Consider the following 24,902-nt stretch of genomic DNA (forward strand, 5'->3'; position numbering starts at 1 on the left):
TGTAAAATGGGAAGGGTTAGGGTAGGGGTTAGGGTTTAGGGTAGGGACGTCCTAAGGCTCCCGTATAGCACTGACCATTTATTTAGCAAGCATGATAACACATCACTCCCGTCGGACACAAGCAAAAACTCTTACATAAATGTAGAAGCCTATACACCTAAACATTAGCGATCTGACATGCTCTATTGCATGGAATCGAGACTATTTTTCAGTCTGATCAACTGTAGGCTACTAACAACATCAGTTCATGAAAATACACGTTTCTGGGATTGAAATTCCAGATCACCTTCCCGTAAATGAACAGTTCTCGGGAGTTATCAATGGCATGTCACATGTACACGGCTTTGGCACACCCTGCGTGAACGTTGGGAAACATGTTGATGTCCCCTGTAGCTCAGTTGATAAAGCATGGCGCTTCCAACGCCAGGGTTGTGGGTTCGTTTCCCACGGGGGGCCAGTATGAAAATGTATGCACTCACTAACTGTAAGTCGCTCTGGATAAGAGCGTCTGCTAAATGACTAAAATGTAAAAATGTTGTTCAGACGACATGAACGGGTCTGTAAACCCGGCATGATCGGATTGAGTATTCATGAAATGTATGTAAACATACCCGGGAACGAACAGCGTCTCTCAGGTTTCCTGACAATGTGTACTGCAGGAAACGCACACTGTTGTGTGTGTGTGTGTGTGTGTGTGTGTGTGTGTGCGTGCATGTCTAAAAAAACTCCTGATCTCTCTCTTCCCCACCGGATTGAAACTCTTGCAAAACTCACTCTCCCACCTCTGTATAAATCCCCAGAAACCTTGCCGTGAGGAAGACTTCAGGACATGCGTATTAATTGGTGAAAGTGCTAGCTGGAAAATGCTAGCTGATATTATTGCTAATTTGCTACCCCAACACTAAATACATTTTTAGGCTTATTTACAAAAGATACTCTATATCAAAAATCCACTTGCTAAATTATGGTTGCCCATACTGGACAAACTGGTGAAACACACATTTGCTTCCCTGCAAGGAGCTATACAATGCTACTTTTTCAAACACCTAAACTCACTTTCACATTATACATTCAGAACAATAAAAAAAAACATGAGTTAAATAGCAATCATTACATACATTTTTTTGTCATTGACGGAAAATATTCAACCATTTATACACAAATGAGTAGGCCTAACATTAGCTAGGTAGCTATACACATTAGTGATGCAAGGGTTGATTCATAACCTGCTGTCCCCAGGTTATATCCGCGGGGTGGACATTGTCAAAGTTTAATTCAATAAGACAAAAGCTGCGAAAGGAGAGTTGAAAATAAAGAGAAGTGAGGGACGGAAAAGGAATGTTTGGAAAATATTTGAAGTGGTAAAGGAGGATGATTGCAGTGCCGGCTATATTATGTGTGATGATTGTGATGCGCTATACAAATTCAACAGTCACAAGACAGGACTTCAAATAGGCATATGGCATGTCAAGGGAACTGTAGTCTACTGTTTTAGATGGGTTAAATGGAAACTGAAATCTGGACATTGACTAACCAGAATAACCTAGTCCTCTGATAATACTAGTCCCATGCGTATCGACATCCCTGTGTTTTGAGAGAAATGTCTGAGTTTTACAGGTGTTGCTTGTGGTTTGAGCAAGAAAGCAATAACTGATTTGATAAATTGAATGAAGTGCTGCGCATAGCCTATATATGAAGGGCCTACATGGATCCACTTTCACAGTGAATACTTTTGTTTATACGCTTTGTACAAATGAATTGAACATCGCCAAATTCATCATGAAAAAACATTACGCCTATTTAATGCAACCCTTGCTGTTAATCCATCGCAAAGCAACATTCACTTTTTGATCCAAAGCCTAAAAACACATATCAAGTGCAAGTTAGCTGTTTAGCTCACATCTGAAGGCTGGGGGGCATTTAGGACGTCTTCTATAGTTTAGAAACTTGGGAACTAAGCTCGAATTATCAGTGTAGCCTGTTATCGCCTGAACTTGTTTAAATAGCTTCAGACCTAGAAAAAAAGAACTCCAGGCTTCCATCATAACTGTCAATTTATGTAAAAAAAAATTAAAAGAAAGAATTACAGGGGGCAGTTTGGAAAAAAACATATCCCGTACGAATCGTCCTCTGGAATAACGGACATTCTGGGGTAATAAATACATAACCAACGTTCTCTAGTAATACTAGTTCCGTGTGAATAGGGCTATAGCCTTAACAATAACTCCTGCAGAATTGAGCATTTCTTGCAGTAAACTGATACACCTAATGTAGGCAAAATGTGGACTTGGGAACAGGAGTGGAGAAATATGATGGCTTTCTTTCTGCATCTTGAGAGAATGCTCAGTTAGATATGATCTGTAGAGGTGTTGTCTTCATCATTAAAGCACCATTAAAGCGAATAGTATTTCAACCACATAAAATATGCATCGAAGCCGAACTGAAATCTTATCAGAAACACGTTGGGTCGTTTTTACAGCTTTCTTTTTCCTTACAACCGGTCAAACTGATGTCATTTGGACATTTTGCACAGACATATTTCCAGTTTTTTTTGTTCCTTTATTGTATTTTCTCCCCAGTCCCTAAATGTCTTTGCTCCTCGAAAGATGAGAGAGAACTTTACCGATGTCAACTAGATTGAAGCATTCATTCTATCGATCTATTACATTCTGTTGAGCAAGGGTTTATTTAGTCTTCTATGGCAACATATAATGACAAGAGAAGCTACATGTACAGTGGGGAGAACAAGTATTTGATACACTGCCGATTTTGCAGGTTTTCCTACTTACAAAGCATGTAGAGGTCTGTAATTTTTATCATAGGTACCCTTCAACTGTGAGAGACGGAATCTAAAAATCCAGAAAATCACATTGTATGATTTTTAAGTAATTAATTTGCATTTTATTGCATGACATAAGTATTTGATCACCTACCAACCAGTAAGAATTCCGGCTCTCACAGACCTGTTAGTTTTTCTTTAAGAAGCCCTCCTGTTCTCCACTCATTACCTGTATTAACTGCACCTGTTTGAACTCGTTACCTGTAAAAAAGACACCTGTCCACACACTCAATCAAACAGACTCCAACATCTCCACAATGGCCAAGACCAGAGAGCTGTGTAAGGACATCAGGGATAAAATTGTAGACCTGCACAAGGCTGGGATGGGCTACAGGACAATAGGCAAGCAGCTTGGTGAGAAGGCAACAACTGTTGACGCAATTATTAGAAAATGGAAGAAGTTCAAGATGACGGTCAATCACCCTCGGTCTGGGGCTCCATGCAAGATCTCACCTCGTGGGGCATCAATGATCATGAGGAAGGTGAGGGATCAGCCCAGAACTACACGGCAGGACCTGGTCAATGACCTGAAGAGAGCTGGGACCACAGTCTCAAAGAAAACCATTAGTAACACACTACGCCATCATGGATTAAAATCCTGCAGCGCACGCAAGGTCCCCCTGCTCAAGCCAGCGCATGTCCAGGCCCGTCTGAAGTTTGCCAATGACCATCTGGATGATCCAGAGGAGGAATGGGAGAAGGTCATGTGGTCTGATGAGACAAAAATTGAGCTTTTTGGTCTAAACTCCACTCGCCGTGTTTGGAGGAAGAAGAAGGATGAGTACAACCCCAAGAACACCATCCCAACCGTGAAGCATGGAGGTGGAAACATCATTCTTTGGGGATGCTTTTCTGCAAAGGGGACAGGACGACTGCACCGTATTGAGGGGAGGATGGATGGGGCCATGTATCGCGAGATCTTGGCCAACAACTTCCTTCCCTCAGTAAGAGCATTGAAGATGGGTCGTGGTTGGGTCTTCCAGCATGACAACGACCAGAAACACACAGCCAGGGCAACTAAGGAGTGGCTCCTTAAAAAGCCTCTCAAGGTCCTGGAGTGGCCTAGCCAGTCTCCAGACCTGAACCCAATAGAAAATCTTTGGAGGGAGCTGAAAGTCCGTATTGCCCAGCGACAGCCCCGAAACCTGAAGGATCTGGAGAAGGTATGGAGGAGTGGGCCAAAATCCCTGCTGCAGTGTGTGCAAACCTGGTCAAGACCTACAGGAAACGTATGATCTCTGTAATTGCAAACAAAGGTTTCTGTACCAAATATTAAGTTCTGCTTTTCTGATGTATAAAATACTTATGTCATGCAATAAAATGCAAATTAATAACTTAAAAATCATACAATGTGATTTTCTGGATTTTTGTTTTAGATTCCGTCTCTCACAGTTGAAGTGTACCTATGATAAAAAATTACAGACCTCTACATGCTTTGTAAGTAGGAAAACCTGCAAAATCGGCAGTGTATAAAATACTTGTTCTCCCCACTGTATCTAATTATAGACCAGTTGACTAACAAATAGCCTACCAAAATGTCAGAAATTATAAGCAGAAATATATCTAAATCAGGCCAAACAAAATCCTACACCCCCTGTCAAAAAATCATTCTGCAATCTATTTTTCATTTGCACAGAATACACTGTCTGGGCAGTAAACCGTTAACAAACTATACAGGTATTCATTCTCGGACTGGTTTGGATTTTTACTTTACCGTCTATAACAGCATTTTAATGTTTGATTTGCTACACTCAATAATTCAGTGCTACATTCACTTTCAGTACTGCCAGAAAGTCAACAAAAGAAATTGGAGTAAAGACTTCAAGAAATCGGGCGACTACTAAAGTAAAAACTGCAGTCAAATAGATCAGGTTTTTTGGGGGCATACTAACACAAAATTAACATGGCAGTATGTGAATGATACCAAATGAGTGCAGTAAATGAAGAAATTGATTTAAAATACTGGAAGTGAACGTTACAAAAGAGGATTTTGATTCCTATGCAATGTTCTACAAAGAGGACTAGTTCACTGTCAGTTTTGTCCTCCTATTATTTTTGGTCGAACAGTAAAGCAATCTGAATGGAGAAAGCTCATTAAAACCACTTAGAATTCATTTATTGCCATCCTAGGGCCATGCACTACCCATAAAGCATATTTAGAACTTTTAGTATTCAGAAACATGAAATACCATCATAAATGAGAAAAATACACTGATATTTTGGCCATATCGCCCAGCCCTAGATACACATGGTGTACAACCAGGGCTCTCTAACCCTGTTCCTGGAGAGCTATCCTCCTGTAGATTTTCAATCCAATCTCAGTTGTAACTAACCTGATTTCAGTTTATCAACCAGCTAATTATTAGAATCCGGTGCATTAGATTAGGGTTAAAGCGAAAACCTACAGGATGGTAGCTCTCCAGGAACAGGTTGTACACAATACAATTACACAAATACTAATTTTCACAAAGTCTGCTGCCTCAGTTTTGATGATGGCAACTTGCATATACTCCAGAATGTCATGAAGCGTGATCAGATGAATTGCAATTAATTGCAAAGTCCCTCTTTGCCATGAAAATGAACTTAATCCCCAAAAAACATTTCCACTGCATTTCAGCCCTGCCACAAAAGGACCAGCTGCCGACCACCCATACACAAAAATGTATGCACACATGACTCTAAGTCGCTTTGGATAAAAGCGTCTGCTAAATGGCATATTATTATTATTATTATTATTATTATTATTATTATTATTATTATTATTATATCAGTAATTCTCTTGTTAACACCCGGGTTGAGAGTGTTAACGAGGACAAGGCTGGAGATCACTCTGTCATGCTGATTGAGTTAGAATAACAGACTGGAAGCTTTAAAAGGAGGGTGGTGCTTGAAATCATTGTTCTTCCTCTGTTAACCATGGTTTGCTGCAAGGAAACACGTGCCGTCATCATTGCTTTGCACAAAAAGGGCTTCACAGGCAAGGATATTGCTGCTAGTAAGATTGCACCTAAATCAACCATTTATCGGATCATCAAGAACTTCAAGGAGAGAGGTTCAATTGTTGTGAAGAAGGCGTCAGGGCGCCCAAGAAAGTCCAGCAAGCACCAGGACCGTCTCCTAAAGTTGATTCAGCTGCAGGGCACCACCAGTGCAGAGCTTGCTCAGGAATGGCAGCAGGCAGGTGTGAGTGCATCTGCACGCACAGTGAGGCGAATACTTTTGGAGGATGGCCTGGTGTCATGAGAAGCCACTTCTCTCCAGGAAAAACATCAGAGACAGACTGATATTCTGCAAAAGGTACTCCCCTGACCTTAATCCCATTGAGAACTTGTGGTCGATCCTCAAGAGGCAGGTGGACAAACAAAAACCCACAAATTCTGACAAACTTCAAGCATTGATTATGCAAGAATGGGCTGCCATCAGTCTGGATGTGGCCCAGAAGTTAATTGACAGCATGCCAGGGCGGATTGCAGAGGTCTTGAAAAAGAAGGGTCAACACTGCAAATATTGACTCTTTGCATAAACTTAATGCAATTGTCAATAAAAGCCTTTGACACTTATGGAATGCTTGTAATTATACTTCAATATACCACAGTAACATCTGACAAAAATATCTCATAACACTGAAGCAGTGAACTTTGTGGAGACCAATACTTGTGTCATTCTCAAAACTTTTGACCACAACTGTACAATAAAAGGAAATGTTTACTTGCAGGTTCACCTCTCAACAGTGCGACCATAATAACAATAAAAGGGAAGATGTGGGCAAAGTGGAGGAGGAGGCGATGGAGGAGGGGGGTGGAGAAGGCAGCAGGGGAGGCAGAGGGGTGGGATCGGAGCTGTTTTTTATTAGGCCTATAGTTGCATAGGTCAGGATTACATGATGCAAACCTGCATAACGCAATCTCAGCCCTGTGAGTTTTGTTGTCTAATCATGTTGCTTTCTGTGTCTGTGTATAGGAACCCCCCCACAAGTACAAGGTTCCTGCAGTTTGACAGGGTTTTCCTGGAGTAAAAAAAAACAAACTATGTGACATTATTAAACATACTCTAGTCCCAACATAGCCCATAATAAACCTTTTTACAACAGATGAATCACATCATACCGTAAAAGGTCCAGAGTTTTACCTGGTTAGGTTACCTGATCAGGAAAAACTAAGGGCGGCAGAATTTTTTTTCACCACACCACTCTGGGACCTGTGATGCCACCTCTGTCCCAGTGGGTCTTCACTCACACAGCTGCTTTTGCCTGGTAAGACTTTCACCTGGAGTAGCTGCCGACCTGAATTTTTGGTTGGCTGAACCTGAAGTAATTCACATTCATTTTGCTAATGAATGAACTACCGGTGAGCAGATGGCTTGCTGTTTGAAACAAAGCATGTTCTCGTGGACCGACTCGAGCTGAACTGACTTGGCCGTCTGTTTTCAGATATAAAAATATGGAGGGAGGTCAGATCTAATGTGCGCATCCTCAGAAAACAACACATGACAATGCATAACAAAACAAACACATGCACTGTGTGGATCATAATGTTCTATATCTTCTCTCTGCATCCATTGAATATGAAACTCCACATTGATCTGTTTGTACTAGCCAGGTCTGTTCTGCTTTTGAGAGTTCATTGGGCAAAGGATGGATGGGAAGATAGAAAGAAAAGATCATTCATTATCTCCGTCCCAGCACCTTGTTGCAGCTGTGTTTTAAAAATCTATCTGCGATGGTCGTCGTTTCTGGGCGTTGGCCTTCAGGTCATTGATCTGAACAGGTCCGACAGCAGGCAGCCAATTAGGAGTCTTCATTCAAGACGTCGGCCATTTTGCTTTTTTCCCCCTCCCTCTGTGGTGTTTACATTTAGTGGCCAGGTCTGGTCCTCTGAGGATGGTAATAGGGCCTGTATTCACCTGTCTACATCAGGTCTGACTCCTAAGGGCTCACCGAGACAGAGGGATGGAGGGAGAGCGAGAGAAGGAGAGATGGAGGGAGAGAGAGAGCGATGGAGGGACAGAGATGGAGTGAGAGCGAAAGAGCGCTAGATGTAAGCGAGCTGTCTGTCAGTAAGAGAAAAGCTCATTAAGGGCTACTGAGGCTGATATGGGCCTCAGGCAAAGATGTCTGACTGGTTGCAAGATGAGGCTTGTTGTTGTTGTTGTTGGTGGTTATTGAGGCGATCAGAAGATCAAACTGGGTCACTCACAGGAGACCTGAAATACCTCCAATGTTTTTAGTTCATTACAGGAAGTCTTGTTCAGTGAAAGAGGAGGTCATGACCTGGAGAAGTGGTGTTTGTGGAAATGAGTCGCTTTTTATTTTGGTCCCCAAAGAAGTATCTTGGCTTTTGTTGTCTATGGCTTTGTGTTGATCTGAATTTTAGACTCCAGCCGTAGCCATTCTTTCTCATAATTTAAGCCGAATGGACTTCCAGTTATGGTTGGGCGGTACCCAGATTTCCATATCTTCATACCGTGCCTGTGCCATCCCGGGGTATAAGGTATTACCGGAAGTGCACACAAGGGGCGCACATTTATTTTTTCAAACGTTAAAAAAGCCCCAGAAACGTCACTTACCAGAATGCTAATAACATGCTAACAAGTACTAAGGAATCCCCATAGTGGATTGTAGGTAAATGCTAACGAGCACATGCAAACATTTCCTGCCAAGACAGACAACTCAGCTCATAAAGTTATGCAAATATCTCAAAATGCAGTTTTCAGCACGCACAAAACAAATATTAGATAGCAGGGATCGTAATGCAGGAAGGGATTGGCTCTACTGCTGTTACTAAGAATCTTGATCTTACAAGCTAACGTTAGCCCCTTAGCTAACATTAGCAAGTTAGCAAAACCCAGCTGGAGAGAATTTATTTGGCACAATTAGATAACTTATTAGTTATAAGATATAGATAGATGGCAAACATTAGTAGGGAATTTTAAGCATTAGTGGGCACCAAGCTTATCTCTTAGAGTTTCACACACTCTTTGCCCAGGGTTTGTGAGGAAGCGCCCCATCATGAAAAACAGAGAAGAGGGATATCTTTCTCTCTTTCAAGGCTTTCCATCTGCATCAAAGGCAGTGCTAGGCTGAGCTACAGGCACTGACGTTTATCACAGATATTGTAATACTCCATTATCACAGATTAATTTAAAAGTGTGGCCACTGGCCACTGTCATTAGTGGACTCAAACACTGCTAGTAGTTGTAGTAGTATTATTATGATTATTATTGGTAGTGTTATTAACATTTGTAGTAAAACCTATAGTAGCATACATTATGGTAGTTGTTGTATACATTTTTTTATCATCATGTTTAAAGATGTGACACTGTAGTTCACCACTAGAATATAAGCATACAGCACTTCAAGCTCATATATAGTTGGCTACAGCTTTTCTGTAGAAATGTAATGTAAAATCCTCACGCTGTACTGATGTGCTGCGGTGCGGTAGGGTGTGCAGGCTATATCTATAATGGGAAGATCATGTTAAGCCGTGCATGTTAATGTGCTTAAAGGTTGTTGAGACGGAGAGACAGAGAGAGAAAGTGTGTGTGCATGCTGCTATGGGAGATATGAGTGGAGCTGGAGGCTCAGTGGTTAGCACATCTAGACAGCCTGTGAGCTGAGAGACATACTATTACCTTCTGATTCATTGGTGAAGTAACCAGTGCCGACACAAACTTACCCCCAGATGAAATGGAAATCAATCCTTGTTCTAACACACACACAGAGGCATGTACACACACACACACACAGACACACACACACACACACTGGTTTGTTTAGCCATGCCCTTGGAAGAGAACCCTGTGTGTTATAGCAATAAGAGACGATTGAGTCAACCTTCAAGGTGACTGAATGGATATACAGTAGGCTGTGAGGCTAAACCAGCCAGAGCAGCACAAGGACAAGAACATGTTATTGTAAGGAACAGTGGAGGCAAAGGGAAGACAGCGTGATTCCAAAAAACATTGTAGAAAAGGGCAAGATAGTGTTATTCCAAAGAATATTGGAAATATGGTGTAAGCACAAGAGCATTATTCCAAGGAATGTTGAGGATACCGTTTGGTGAAGATGAGAATATTTTTCTATAAGGAGACAATTGCGATGTCATTTTCAAAGCTATATAATAGTTTCTGCTTTTATAATTTCAAGGGTATGACATTGTCATATTTTCTTCAATTACAATGAACCATTCATAATCTCAGCCATGTAGGCTACATACAAAATGGTGGAAGTAAAGAGCCTCAGGTAATTGTGTCACTGATGGCTGTCACTCAAGCATGCTCTTTTCTTCTCATTCCACCTACTTTCTGATTGGCTAAGAGGAAGCTCCCTCTGGCTATGACGCTTGCTGGAGCTGCTCTCCATAAGAGAATACTGTATACATTTGACACAAAGAATATCAAGTAGCCAAAAATAAACACTCAATATTGCAAATAAATGTATACGTGTATATATTTTTCAAACAAGTTGTGCTATATGCCCCCCACCTATAAAAGAAAACACCACCCCAAAAAAATTCATATGTAAAAGCCGATGTAATTTCACAGTCTAGATTGTTGTTTAAATGTGTAATTTCAAACTTTGCATATCATACCAGCAGCATTAGGTTTGAGAACCTGGTAGGTTTTTTTAAATAAATGGACAGTTTGCAAGTGGCCCTTTTCAAGCTTGACTTCATTTTCATAGATGAAACACAGGGGAGCCAATGATTCCCCAGGAAAGTTAGTCCTCGTGTATCACCATAGAAACAAGCCATGTTCAGAGTCAGGAAATAGATTCAACACGCGTTAAGTTGAAAATGTAATGGCCTGATTATCGTATGTGCATGTATTTGCGTGCGTGACCCAGTGTGTGTGTGTGTGTGTGTGTGTGTGTGTGTGTATGGGTCTAATGACTTTGAAACATCCTTACTGACTTTTTAAGTGGGAGAGTTATTCCTTGAACGTTCCAGGTTTTCATTGATAGCCCAGTAATGAGGATTTTGTGTTTTAGCTGGTCCTGGGGTTTGTGTTTTCTAACGATCTCCCTTGTGTCCTGTTGCCACAGTGATTAAGGGGGCCAATTGGCACAGCTTGATGCTGAAATAGAAGTGGCTGGAAGCGGCTCAGGAGAGGTTCCGATGGATGCAGAGTGATTGACAGCTGGGTGACTTCACCTTTTCGTTTGTGTGTGTGTCAGGGCTGCGGGGGTGTAAGGGTGATATTCCTGACATCCTCTAATGTCACAGAGACACAGGGGGTTGCTTGGTTGGTTGTCCCTGGATGGCCTGGGTTGTGTTCAGTAGGCACCAAACTGGAGAAAACATTTTCAAATAGAGTAAAACAGGAGGTACTACGTTTCGTTTTCTGTTGCAAAATGTTTCGCTTCATTGTGCCTTACCTAACACGACTCTGATCTGCCTTCTCTGGTTCCTCCACCACAGAGCTAGTGGGTGTGTTCAGGAACAGACACAGCAGCGAATGTCAGCTTGTCTGATTCCCATGCTATAGTAACCCCTTAGGCTTCGGATATGGGCGTACTTATTCTGAAATGCTCAGAGAAATGCAGCTCCCCCGCTCACAAGATGCTGTATCTTCATTTAGGCCGCTGTCTGTCCATTATGTGTACCATAAAATCTTCAGAGGTTACCGGATGGTTACGCTGACCTTTGTGACTCCCACAATTCATTGCGTGGTCTATTTTTAATCTGGGACCACTAAGGCTTGAAATCCTGCATCAATGTACAGTGTTGTGAATCAGATACAGGTAGGACTATAGCCTACCCAGCAGGCACAATACAGTACATTCAGTTTTCTATCTCTCAGTTCTAGTGGAGTAGCGCTAATGCAGATGTGTCTTCATTCAATCCTCCTTTTGTCTGAGAAGGAAAGGGAGACATGAAAGGATGTTCATCTTAGACAGCATCAAACCCCCTTTAACAGCATATCTCCATAAAAAAATAATTAAAGAATGCCTTAGAGCGTAAGTTACTCACTTCCTTTTGAGTAATTGCGAAGAAAACAGATTCTAAAATGCGGCCGTTTTTAGTGTAGAGGAGGTGATTTGAAATCACACTGTCACCCCTGACATTTAGGATTTGCTCTTGGTCTAATGGTTAAGACGTTGGGTTGGCGGGCAGGCTGAGTCCCAGGTTCGATTCCCCCCAGTTACACGGCAGTCAGTGTCCTCTGGTCTTGGGGATAGAGTACCTTTCAACAGTAACAGTATCCTATACGCGTCTCTTCTTGGCATTGGTTCTAAGACGTTGGCATGTCTGTCAGCTTGTCCTGCTTGCTGACATTGGGGATGGATGTCACCTATTTAGTTTGGTGTGCTCAAACCTAAGACTAATCCTCTTTAGACCGGAGGCCCTCAAAATAGGCCTGCGTTATAAGGGCAGGGGAGAGTTAATGTGGCGCTGGACAAACTCTGGGTGCCGTTGATAGCTTTGTCACACCTTGATGAGAGCATTTAATGACCAAGAGTAACCCCATGATGTAACGCTGGTGGCAAGAGGTGGAGTCCCCTCCCTCCCTCCCTCCTTGCCTCCCTCCCTCCCTCCTGCCTGCCTTCCTTCTTCCCTCTTTGTCAGTCCCTCTTTCTTATTTTACCAGGTAAATTGACTGAACACATTCTCATTTACATTCTCATTTACCGCAACTGGGGAATAGTTACGTGTGTGTGTGTACGTGTGCACATATGTACGTACGTACGTGCATGTTTGTTTGTGAGTGTATTTGTCACAGAATGATAGTATAAATATTCCAGCGTCCCAGATATTTGTGTCAGACAACAGGGCTAGATACCTGTGTAATCCTTAAATCAAACACATGGCATAATGGCACCCATCCTAATCCCATCAATCGTTGTCCACCAACGGGCTCTGGGCCTACACAACTGTAGAAGTTAGTCATTGAAAAATGGATAACATTTGTAGGTTCTATGTAATAATGTGTACATACTGTAATCATTCTATACCTACGCATACTGTAACATCATAAAATGGCATAGCTACGTATATTAGGGAGGGTTATTGTAAAGTGAGACCCTGTAACCAAACCAATTCACAATGCCATATCGTAACTAGCTACAGGGTTCCCTATAAATACTACACTATTTAGAACTGGATAACTGGTCCTGGAGTTGCACTACTTCGTAGTAGGATGGCCCTGTATGTATCGGTAGATATTAATCAAGTATTTCATTGTAGATGCTAGACATGCAGTTAATAGCAACCTATATATTTAGATAAGGAATGACACCCACTTTATCAACATTTAGCTCCAAGGGCCTGTTAAGTTAATATGTAGCGTTTAACCCCCTAGTGTTGTCATGGTACCACAGGCCTGACCTAGAGATAGGAATAACTGCTGTTCTGAGACGCATGGCAATCTGGAAATTAGCTAGTGTCCCCGCTGTGTGTGTGGGTGCGTGTGTGCGTGCACACGTGTCTCTGTGTGCAGACTCTAAGTTCCTGTGTTTGAACTAGTCTCAGAGAGAAGGTCTGACCACCCTGACCTAGTGTAGACCATGTAACCCAGGGACATTAGGTAACTGTACCGGCTTTAAAATAGAAAATAGGGGGGAACAGAGTGTGTTATGAGATTCACTCGTTTCGTCTTGTCCCTCCCTGGATGAGGCTATAAATAGCACCTCACACTGGAATAGAGTTTTCCCCAGCGATGTGAACCAAAGCCACAGGAACAGCTGCGCTAAAGACAAGTCCCTAGATCAGCTCAGTCTTTCTCGCTCTACCTTACTCTGCCGGTGTCTTTTACTGTCTCTCTCTCTGTCTGTGTTCTGTCTTTTAGTTTTTTCTCCCCAATTTCGTGATATCCAATTGCGATCCAATTACGATCTTGTCTCATCGCTGCAACTCCCCAACGGGCTCGGGAGAGGCGAAGGTCGAGTCATATGTTTTCCGATACATGACCCGCCTAACTGCGCTTCTTAACACCCGCCCGCTTAACCCGGAAGCCAGCTGCACCAATGTGCCGGAGGAAACACTGTTCAACTGACGACCGAAGTCAGCCTGCAGGTGCCCGGCCCGCCACAAGGAGTTGCTAGAGCACGATGAGCCAAGTAAAGCCCCCCCCACCAAACCCTCCCCTAACCCGGACGACGCTGGGTCAATTGTGTGCTGCCCTATGGGACTCCCGGTCACGGCCGGTTGTGACACAGCCTGGGATCGAACCCGGGTCTGTAGTGACGCCTCAAGCGATCCAGTGCCTTAGACCGCTGCGCCACTCAGGAGGCACATTCTGTCTCTTTCTATCTGTCTGGCTCTTGTTGTCTCGCCTTGCTGTCTCTCTATCTCTCTCTCTAGCTGACTCTGTTTGTCTCTCTCTACCTCTGTCTCTCATGTATCTATCTTTGCCTTGGTCTCTATTTCTCTGTCTGTTTCGCTGTGTCTCTCTCTCTGTAACATTCATTATAACCAGGTCTCCCCTAATGTTAATTGGTCCAGCCATAGAGTCAACTGAGCTCCTTGTACTACTGTAGCAGATTCCACTGAGCTTTGTGTTTTATATACAATCATTGGATAATGGAGTATAACAAAATATATTTGGAGAATGGTTGCTAAATTGGTAGCCACTGGCCATAGCAATCAATGGCATGTGGGAAAATACATTTATTTTATTTAAAGGAAAACAATGACAATGAAAATACATTTTGTAAATCATTTAATATCCTATCAGGCATACACTGAGTATACCAAACATTAGGAACATCTTCCTAATATTGAGTTGCACCCCCCCTTTTGCCCTCAGAACAGCCTCAATTCGTCAGGGCAAGGTGTCGAAAGCATTCCACAGGGATGCTGGCCTATTTTGACTCCAATGCTCCCCACAGTTGTCTCAAGTTGGCTGGATGTCCTTTGGGTGTTGGACCATTCTTGATCCACACAGGAAACTGTTGAGCGTGAAGTACAGCAGCGTTGCAGTTCATGACCGGTGCGCCTGGCACCTACTATCATACCCCGTTCAAAGGCACTTAAATATTTTGTCTTGCCCATTCACCCTCTGAATGGCACACTTACACAGTCCATGTCTCAATAGTCTCAAGGCTTAAAAATCCATCTTTAACCTGTCTCCTCCCCTTCATCTACACTGATTTGAAGTGGATTTAACAAGTGACATCAATAAGGGATCATAGCTTTCACCTGGATTCACCTGGTCAGTCTGTCATGGAAAGAGAAGTTGTTCTTAATGTTTTGCACACTCAGTCTATATCAGAATAATTAGCAGACTATTTGCAGGACTGGGACTGTCTGAAGACTTCACACCCAGACACATACCCAGATACACACCCAGACACACACAGAAACACACCCAGACACACACAGAAACACACACACACCTACACCGCCGACTACTCCGAGATGGATCTTTATATAGTTCTGATACCCTTCACCACAAGGTCTGCTTCCCAAGGCTATATTTATCACCTTACCCCATTTAATAAGTCATTCACTGTTTCTCTCTTCAATGCTATTATTGATTGCAGCGCCCTGATGAAAGTATTACAGGCATGGGGTCATTTTAATGTTTTGTACACTTAGTGGATATTCAGTGATGAGTTATGAATCTATGTGTGGTTGTGTGACAGGAGGGTTGAGGACAGTCTATATAGGACCTGCTTACATAGATAAACTGTGTCAACACACAGGCCAACCTCTTGGCCCGTGAAAAGGAACATATTTGCATATTCGCTCTCTGGTCCTTTCTTGTTCTCTCTCTCTCTCTCTCTCTCTCTCTCTCTCTCTCTCTCTCTCTCTCTCTCTCTCTCTCTCTCTCTCTCTCTCTCTCTCTCTCTCTCTCTCTCTCTCTCTCTCTCTCTCTCTCTCTCTCTCTCTCTCTCTCTCTCCTTCCTTCTGCTTTATCCTCCACTCTCCTCTCTTACTTTCTCTCTCAATCTTCCCCCTTATCTCTCTCTCCATCTCTCTCTCTTTCAGCTTGACATCACAGGTGTGTATATATAGCAGATGGATTCTCCCTTGGCAGCAGCCTTTCTCTGTCCCTGTAGTGAGCTAGGCCCAGCGCGGGCCAGCCGCTCGAACGAAGTAGAACACTTTCTTGTTTACATTGTCCTCTCCGATCTGTCTAGCCATCAGTTTCGACTTGCATCCATTATTCATGGTTTCCCCACAAGCAGGCACAAACGCGCTCACACACACGTACACAGACACACACATGCATGTACACACACACACACACAAACACTCACATGTGTACTCTGTGTGTGTGGTTATTAGTGTGCCCGTCCTCCTCCAGTCAGCTCAGTTAGATTTATTCCTCAGCCCCGGCCAAGCACATGTTACCACGACTACATGCCTGGAGAGCTTTGAAGCAGGTGGCCGTCCAAGCAGAGCGAAACATTAGCCGTGCCCGCGCATAGTGAACACACACACATACAGATATAGTGAGCGCCGCAAACACATACCCCTCAGTATTTGCACCATGTGAAAGGGATGAAGCATTCTGGGTATTTGGCATGGGAGGACTGAAGAGGGAAGGAGAGGGTGAGGTTACAGCTTTCTGCGCTCTGGAAAGATGTTATTAAGATGTTATAATTGCCTTCTAGCACCCAGTAGTGCTTTTTAACACTTGCTATTAGCACACTTGACAAACTATGGCTCCTTATAACAGTGGTTATATAAATATAAGAGATATTAATTCATTTATAATGCATTACACACCGGCCGTACATTATTATCCAGCTAAGCATTCATAACAGCTCATAACTCCTGTATAGAAGCATGGATGATTACCTACATAGCAGTCCTAACCCCATTTTCCACCGCAGTCCTGGGCTGCGTCCCAAATGGTACCCTATTCCCTATGAAGTGCACTTCTTTTGACAAGAGCCCATAGGGAATAGGGTACCATTTGTGGCACTCTCCTGTTATGTGGTGTCTATAGGCAGCAGCAGCAGATAGATCAATTTATAGTGGCTAAGGCAGCCTTTTAAAATGAGTTTATTGCCATTGTTATGGCAGAGAATGTAATTAGGAAAATGGCAGCTGTGGCCATGTTTGATCATTAAGGAATATAATCCAATTTGAACTGGACAATCCTCTCCAAACAGACTGACCGAGTCTGTGTGAGGCTCTCTCTCACTCTCGCTCTCTCTTTCTTGCTCTCGCTCGCTCTCTATGTCTCAATATTTATTTATTTCTTGCTCTCTTTATCTGTTTCTGGGTTGTAATGGGAAGACCGTGTGTGTGCCAGCCAGCCAGCCAGATAGGAATACTACTGTCACTTTGTCTGGACAATCCTCTCTGGACTGTCCAGTTTGGAACTCGGTAGTGACTGTTGCAACCGAGGACAGACCATTTTAACGCGCTACGTACATCAGCACTCGGTGGTCCAGTTCTGTGAGCTTGTGTGGACTACCACTTCACGGTTGTTGCTCCTAGAAGTTTCCAATTCACAATAATAGCACTTACAGTTGACCAGGGCAGCTCTAGCAGGGCAGAAATTTGATGAACAGACTTGTTGGAAAGGTGGCATCCTATGACGGTGCCACGTTCAATGTCACTGAGCTCTTCAGTAAGGCCATTCTACTGCCAATGTTTGTCTATAGAGATTGCATGGCTGTGTGCTCGATTTTATACACCTGTCAGCAATGAGGGTGAAGGGGTGTCCACATACTTTTGTATATAAAGTGTATGTTTCTTCTCTTGCTGCATAGTTCTTGGAATGAGATGGATTAGTATGTCTAGAGCCCTGACTTTTCCATGATCATGACCTGGCAAGGAAAAACTCTGGGCTCTGACTCTGTGGCATCAAACACAAACAAACCAACAGAAAACAAGACGAAAACATGTAGTTCAGTTGTATTCTGGGTATTTTCCACCTGTTCAGTATTCAGACTGTTGTCAGACGCTGTATCATGTCACCCAAACACACACTACTATCCCAGTCTGTTGACATCACATAGTCCATTAACCAGAGACTCCATTGGTATGGTGCTGACCTGTCTGTTGGCCGGTCCAGAGCATACCCGGTTGCAAACACTATTCAAATTAGTTCCAAATACTTTATATGGGCTTGATTGAGCTTGCCTGGCTTAATGAACCAATTTAAATGTCCCAAAACGTTAAACTCCACCCATTTGACACTCGATGCAGACTCAAGGCAGACTTACCAAATGCTCAAATTATTTGAAAGATTTCACAGTGTTTGAACACAGGTCTGGTCCAGAGTGGACGAGCAGTGCCAGTGGGTCGTAATAAAAGATGAGCTACTACCCTGCCATAATATGACCCAGCTTCCTTGGAAGGGAGAGCGGGCCGCCGTCGAGAGCTCTGAAAGTTATTGGCGTGCCAGGGATTCTCTGTGACGCCATTCGCTGGGCTACACCCTATGGTTTAAGGGCCTAGCGTTGACACAGGCTAACCTCTACTCTACCTCGCCAGGCGGTATGCAGTGTGTGCGTTTGGAATCAAACCATGCAACTTAATGGCTGAGGGGGAAACGTATGAAGTGGCGTGCATGTCAAAGGAAGTATTATTAGAGTGAGTGGATGGCTAAGCAGCTGCGTATGTACAGTAGCACTGCAGAGTATGGCGAGTCAATGCATTACAATGCTACTGTGCTCTGCTCACTCATTCAGACACAAGATGAAGGGTTGAGGGGCCTGCATGACAATATTAGTCATATGCCACTATACACCCATAGGATGAATGAACTTACAGGGCCATATGGGCAAAAAGCAAATGAGCGACTACACACACTCAGACGGACACACAAACACACACACATTCAACATATGGCAGAGGCGTGTTTGACAGCCCTGACAGTGTGAGATGTGATGGCAGTGGGTGTGTGTGTGGGTGGGTGGGTGTGCGTGTCTTTACCTCCACTCTTATGCATCAGCAGCCAGAGCCTCAGATTGACATGCTAGAGCTCTTTCTCTCCATTACACTGTCTATAGGGACTCCAGTGATTGCTACCTTGGACCTCTTACTGTAATGTAGATCTTGTCAGTTCATATGGTCATGTATTAATTAGGTAGATTCTATGAATACTTTAGATGGCACCTTGTGGAGCTATACAGTACATGTACCCTCCAAGCCCACTCTCCTTTCAGGCATATGGTGCTAGATGCTCTTGTAGAACATTGCAGATAGAAATATAACATATAGAGAAGCTGTCATGATTCCCTATTTCTATATGAAATAATAGGTGTCTGATCAACAAAATGTTAACGCAATCTTTCTCTCTCTCTCTGTCTGTCTCTCTTTCTCTCTTTCTCCATCTCTCGCTCCTCAATCTCTCTCTCCTCCATCTCTCTCTCTCGTTCTCTCCGTCATTTCTCTCTCTTTCCTCCACCTCTCTCTCCCCCTTTCTTCCAGGAGGCCCAGAAGGTGAATAACCCTGCTAACAGTCAGGCAGCAGATGGGACACCTAAGGGTCCTGATGAGAAGGACGAAGTGGTGCCTGCCAGCGAGGTGGGCTGGATGACCTCTGTGAAGGACTGGGCCGGGGTCATGATATCAGCACAGACACTCACCGGCAGAGTCCTGGTATGTGCCTGCAGCATGTTTGTGTGTGTGTGTGGCACTGTGTGTGTTTGTGTGTGTAGGGGTGTGTCGGTGGATGCACCCCTACACAGCTGTGCTGTTCAGTTTATTTCTGCTTTTATTTTGAGCTGCTCTGAATATAAAACCCCTGAAGATATTATACATGTCATTCATATTACATCAGAATGTGTGTGATGTCAGACGTTATAGACATAGCAAAAAATAGAACCGTGTTACTGAGTTATTAAATTGACATGCAGCAGTTACTGGGATACATTCTCCATATGCCATAATGGGATGTCATTTGTCAAGTAGGGACTCATGTAAACCAGCTATGTTACTGTTAGATTAGAGGGTGTGTAGAACATGTGGTGTGTTTGTGTGTGTGACCAAAGACTGACAGGATACACAGGGGTTGGAGGGAGGGAGGGAGGGAGAGAGGGGGAGGGAGAGAGGGGGAGGGAGAGGGGGAGGGAGAGAGGGAGAGGGGGAGAGAGAGAGACTCAGTCCCCTTGTTGTGTCTGCTGCAGTGTAATCAGCTGATGATAAATCTGTCTCTGTCTGCTAGGCAGGGCTGGAATAAAGCATCTGGACCCACACCATGAGCTGTACTTAAAACCAGACAGAGGAAACCCCTACATTTTACAAAGGGAGGAAACTCATATTTTTTATTTGTAAAGGTAGACTGTTTTCTTTTTTGAAATATTGATACATATAGAGACATAACATATTATAAACCTGATTATAAGACATAAAGGCAAATTCATGCTTATAAAAAGTTATACCTGCAGGCTTTAGGTAAAGTGTTACCAAAATGTATTGATTTAGGTGTTTCATAGATGTTTGGTGTTTCTGGTTTTGGGGGACAGAATACATATGAAACTCGGAGCATTGACCAAAACAAACACACAAAACTATAAAATCACCAACCTTAAAAGTGTAATTGTTAATATTTGGTGATGTGAATTCTTCATGCCTACTTAGAATATGTGTGTGTGGTTGTGTGTGTCCTGTCTAAAGTACCTGTCTGATATTGAGGAGAAATTAAGCAGAGGTCTGTATAGAGCAGTTACTCTGCATAGACATATCTCAGTACAACACCTACTGTGATCTGTGCTACTTCTGATATAGTCAACGTTTCTGCACCATATGCCTGCTTACTGACACTGTAATGATATGCACGGGAATGCACTCTAAACAGTTAAGTGTGTATGCAGGTGAATGAGAGTGTGTGTGCACGATTCAAGTGTTTGCACACATCTTGACATGTACAGTGTGTGTGGGCAGTGTTGTGGGACTCTTGCCATTCATCAGGCCTATTCTGCGGATCAAAGCTGCTAAGAGCATCTGTGTTCGCTGAGCCTGTTTCCATGTTACCATAGCAACTGCAGTGTAGCCGTGCTCAATCATCTGAACTGTGCAGGACGGGTAACACACACACACACACACAGGTGGTATAAGGGTAGTGTGTATAGTGTGTAGATTCAGTGACATATGGAAGATAAAGAGAGAAACAGATGTATGCGCGTAGAGCCCTAGCTCTCTGTTCATGTGCTGGTCTTGATGACTTTGCTGCTAATAAAGATCAAGTGTGCTCTGGGGCTTAGCTAATTACCAGAGGAATCAAAATCCACCTATCACAGCTTTGCCCCAATGCCTTTTGTCGAGGGGGTACGCGTACAGTGGGGAAAAAAAGTATTTAGTCAGCCACCAATTGTGCAAGTTCTCCCACTTAAAAAGATGAGAGGCCTGTAATTTTCATCATAGGTACACGTCAACTATGACATACAAAATGAGGGAAAAAACCCCCGAAAATCACATTGTAGGATTTTTAATGAATTTATTTGCAAATTATGGTGGAAAATAAGTATTCAATAACAAAAGTTTCTCAATACTTTGTTATATACCCTTTGTTGGCAATGACACAGGTCAAACGTTTTCTGTAAGTCTTCACAAGGTTTTCACACACTGTTGCTGGTATTTTGGCCCATTCCTCCATGCAGATCTCCTCTAGAGCAGTGATGTTTTGGGGCTGTCGCTGGGCAACACGGACTTTCAACTCCCTCCAAAGATGTTCTATGGGGTTGAGATCTGGAGACTGGCTAGGCCACTCCAGGACCTTGAAATGCTTCTTACGAAGCCACTCCTTCGTTGCCCGGGCGGTGTGTTTGGGATCATTGACATGCTGAAAGACCCAGCCACGTTTCATCTTCAATGCCCTTGCTGATGGAAGGAGGTTTTCACTCAAAATCTCACGATACATGGCCCCATTCATTCTTTCCTTTACACGGATCAGTCGTCCTGGTCCCATGATGTTTCCACCCCCATGCTTCACAGTAGGTATGGTGTTCTTTGGATGCAACTCAGCATTCTTTGTCCTCCAAACACGACGAGTTGAGTTTTTACCAAAAAGTTCTATTTTGGTTTCATCTGACCATATGACATTCTCCCAATCCTCTTCTGGATCATCCAAATGCACTCTAGCAAACTTCAGACGGGCCTGGACATGTACTGGCTTAAGCAGGGGGACACGTCTGGCACTGCAGGATTTGAGTCCCTGGCGGCGTAGTGTGTTACTGATGGTAGGCTTTGTTACTTTGGTCCCAGCTCTCTGCAGGTCATTCACTAGGTCCCCCCGTGTGGTTCTGGGATTTTTGCTCACCGTTCTTGTGATCATTTTGACCCCACGGGGTGAGATCTTGCGTGGAGCCCCAGATCGAGGGAGATTATCAGTGGTCTTGTATGTCTTCCATTTCCTAATAATTGCTCCCACAGTTGATTTCTTCCAACCAAGCTGCTTACCTATTGCAGATTCAGTCTTCCCAGCCTGGTGCAGGTCTACAATTTTGTTTCTGGTGTCCTTTGACAGCTCTTTGGTCTTGGCCATAGTGGAGTTTGGAGTGTGACTGTTTGAGGTTGTGGACAGGTGTCTTTTATACTGATAACAAGTTCAAACAGGTGCCATTAATACAGGTAATGAGTGGAGGACAGAGGAGCCTCTTAAAGAAGAAGTTACAGGTCTAATGAGAGCCAGAAATCTTGCTTGTTTGTAGGTGACCAAATACTTATTTTCCACCATAATTTGCAAATAAATTCATTAAAAATCCTACAATGTGATTTTCTGGATTTTTTTCCCTCAATTTGTCTGTCATAGTTGACGTGTACCTATGATGAAAATTACAGGCCTCTCTCATCTTTTTAAGTGAGAGAACTTGTACAATTGGTGGCTTACTAAATACTTTTTTCCCCCACTGTATGTATGTATGTATACTGAGTGTACAAAACTTTAAGAACACCTGCTCTTTCCATGACATACTGACTAGGTGAAAGCTATGATCCCTTATTGATGTCACTTGTTAAATCAACTTCAATCAGTGTAGATGAAGGGGAAGAGATGGGTTAAAGAAGGATTTTTAAGCCTTAAGACATGGATTGTGTGTGTGCCATTCAGAGGGTGAATGGGCAAGGCAAAAGATTGAAGTGCCATTTGAACAAGGTATGGTAGTAGGTGCCAGGCGCACCGGTTTGTGTCAAAAACTGCAACGCTGCTGGGTTTTTCACACTCAACAGTTTCCTGTGTGTATCTAAAATGGTCCACCACCCAAAGAACATCCAGTCAACTTGACACAACTGTGAGAACAATTGGAGTCAACATAGGCCAGCATCCCTGTGGAATGCTTTCGACACCTTGTAGAGTCCATGCCCCGACGAATTGAGGCTGTTCTGATGGCAAAAGGGGGGAGGACTGCAACTCAATATCAGGAAGGTATTCTTAATGTTTGGTATACTTAATGTAAACATTAAGAACACCTACTCTTTCCTTGACATAGACCATGGATGTGCAACTGGCGGCCCACAGGCCCCCCTTTTGTAGGCCCGCAGGCCCCCCTTTTGTAGGCCCGCAGGCCCCCCTTTTGTAGGCCCACAGGCCCCCCTTTTGTAGGCCCACAGGCCCCCCTTTTGTAGGCCCACAGGCCCCCCTTTTGTAGGCCCACAGGCCCCCCTTTTGTAGGCCCGCAGGCCCCCCTTTTGTAGGCCCACAGGCCCCCCTTTTGTAGGCCCGCGGGCCACCAGTTGCCCATCCCTGCAGATGTTTTAATGTTTTGTACACTCAGTGTACATACATGCATAAATACATACATACATACATAAATGCACATTAGCATTCCTACTGAAATGAAAAAATATTGAAACACAGAACAAAAACCTTTCAGTTATACAACTTATATTGTCGTGCCTTCCAAGCTTTTGTCGTGACTTGACTTTAACATTAATCTGAAGACTGTTATTTATCTAATTAACAAACTATGTTTAATTGTTACCCAAATTAAATTAAGCATGTAACAATTAACTCATTAGGATCTGGGGCACCACGAGAGCAGTTCTTTAAAGAGTTACCATCTATTGAATTAAACTCTAATAGGTCTTTACCTATCACATCTATAAACAGTCAACTTATTAATCATAACCTCGTATCATATTATAATTCTGAACAGTCGTAACCTCCTTGTATCTGCAAAAAGCTGAGCCTTATGATTCAGTACTACACAAATTGGTTTAATTATTTATTTACCAACTAATTAAATGGGAACACAGGATAAACATACACACTCTGCACCGGTTATTGACTGGAGACTTAATACAGGTCCCTAGCGGAATGATAACAACATGGCTGCTTGTTAAAGAAGAGATGGAGAGAGAGAGGGACAGAGACACTTAACCTTGATACATTCAGAAACTACTCTCACCTACAGTACCCATATACTTTGCACACGAACCACCGCCCGCTTTGAGTAAGAAATCATTCATGTATTTACGTGAAATGCTGGGGATCTCTCGGTGAACAGGCAGCCTTGGAAAGGGGGTTGGGCCTTTTCGCGGCCCGCTTGTAAGGCTCTGATAGTCCGAAGGCACTACTGTTGTCCTTCTTCGTAGTTGTCCGGCATCCGGTAACTTGTCATGTAGTCCTGAACAGAACTACAGAATTGGTTTTCCTTCCATTCGCTCTTGAAGTTGCTTCTTTGAAGATAGGCTAGCCAGCCGTATTGATGGTTCCCCAGTGGGGTGATGAGAGTTGGTAATACGATGGTTTGAGCAGAGTAGCAGGATGGTCCTACTTAAATTTGCTTTTGAAGATACCTTACTTAGGACAGCTAATCAGCCGTACCAGTGACTGTCCGGGAGGTGAGTTTATCTTCTTCACCTCGTGTTGAGATTCGAAGTTCCAACCATTTTAAACGTGTAGCCGCTTCACGCTTTTCTGGTCTAATGTGTTTTTTCTTAACCCATAATTTATACACTTTGGTCGAAAGGGGCGGTTCAGGCAGGCTGATATGCTCACTGACCTCACTCCGGGGCGGTGACTACTCACTGTGCAAACCTCATGGAAAACAATGATCTCTTATAGCTTCTCAAATAACATCCCTCTCTTAACAAAATAACTTTCATAATTGTCATATTATATGCACAACGCATAGTATGGAAATGTCATATATGTAGTGGGTATACTTCCAAGTTACAGTATTTCCTTTATAAATTTTTTTAATGACATCACAAAATAA

General features: G+C 43.2%; 1 protein-coding gene across 5 annotated transcripts in view; it reads left to right on the forward strand.

Annotated features, from left to right (window-relative positions):
- kcnma1a (potassium large conductance calcium-activated channel, subfamily M, alpha member 1a) overlaps positions 1–24,902 on the forward strand; it is a gene marked incomplete at both ends in the record, with an annotated part of 253,440 nt that overhangs the window by 56,684 nt on the left and 171,854 nt on the right. For all 5 annotated transcript variants that reach the window (XM_084168518.1, XM_084168519.1, XM_084168517.1 and 2 more), the window contains one exon: positions 19,174–19,344. In XM_084168518.1, coding sequence (XP_084024644.1) covers positions 19,174–19,344 — 171 coding nt within the window. The remainder of the gene's footprint in view (positions 1–19,173; positions 19,345–24,902) is intronic.

This window comes from Coregonus lavaretus (genome assembly GCF_964263955.1).
Source record: "Coregonus lavaretus genome assembly, chromosome: 1".
Taxonomy (NCBI): Eukaryota; Metazoa; Chordata; class Actinopteri; order Salmoniformes; family Salmonidae; genus Coregonus; species Coregonus lavaretus.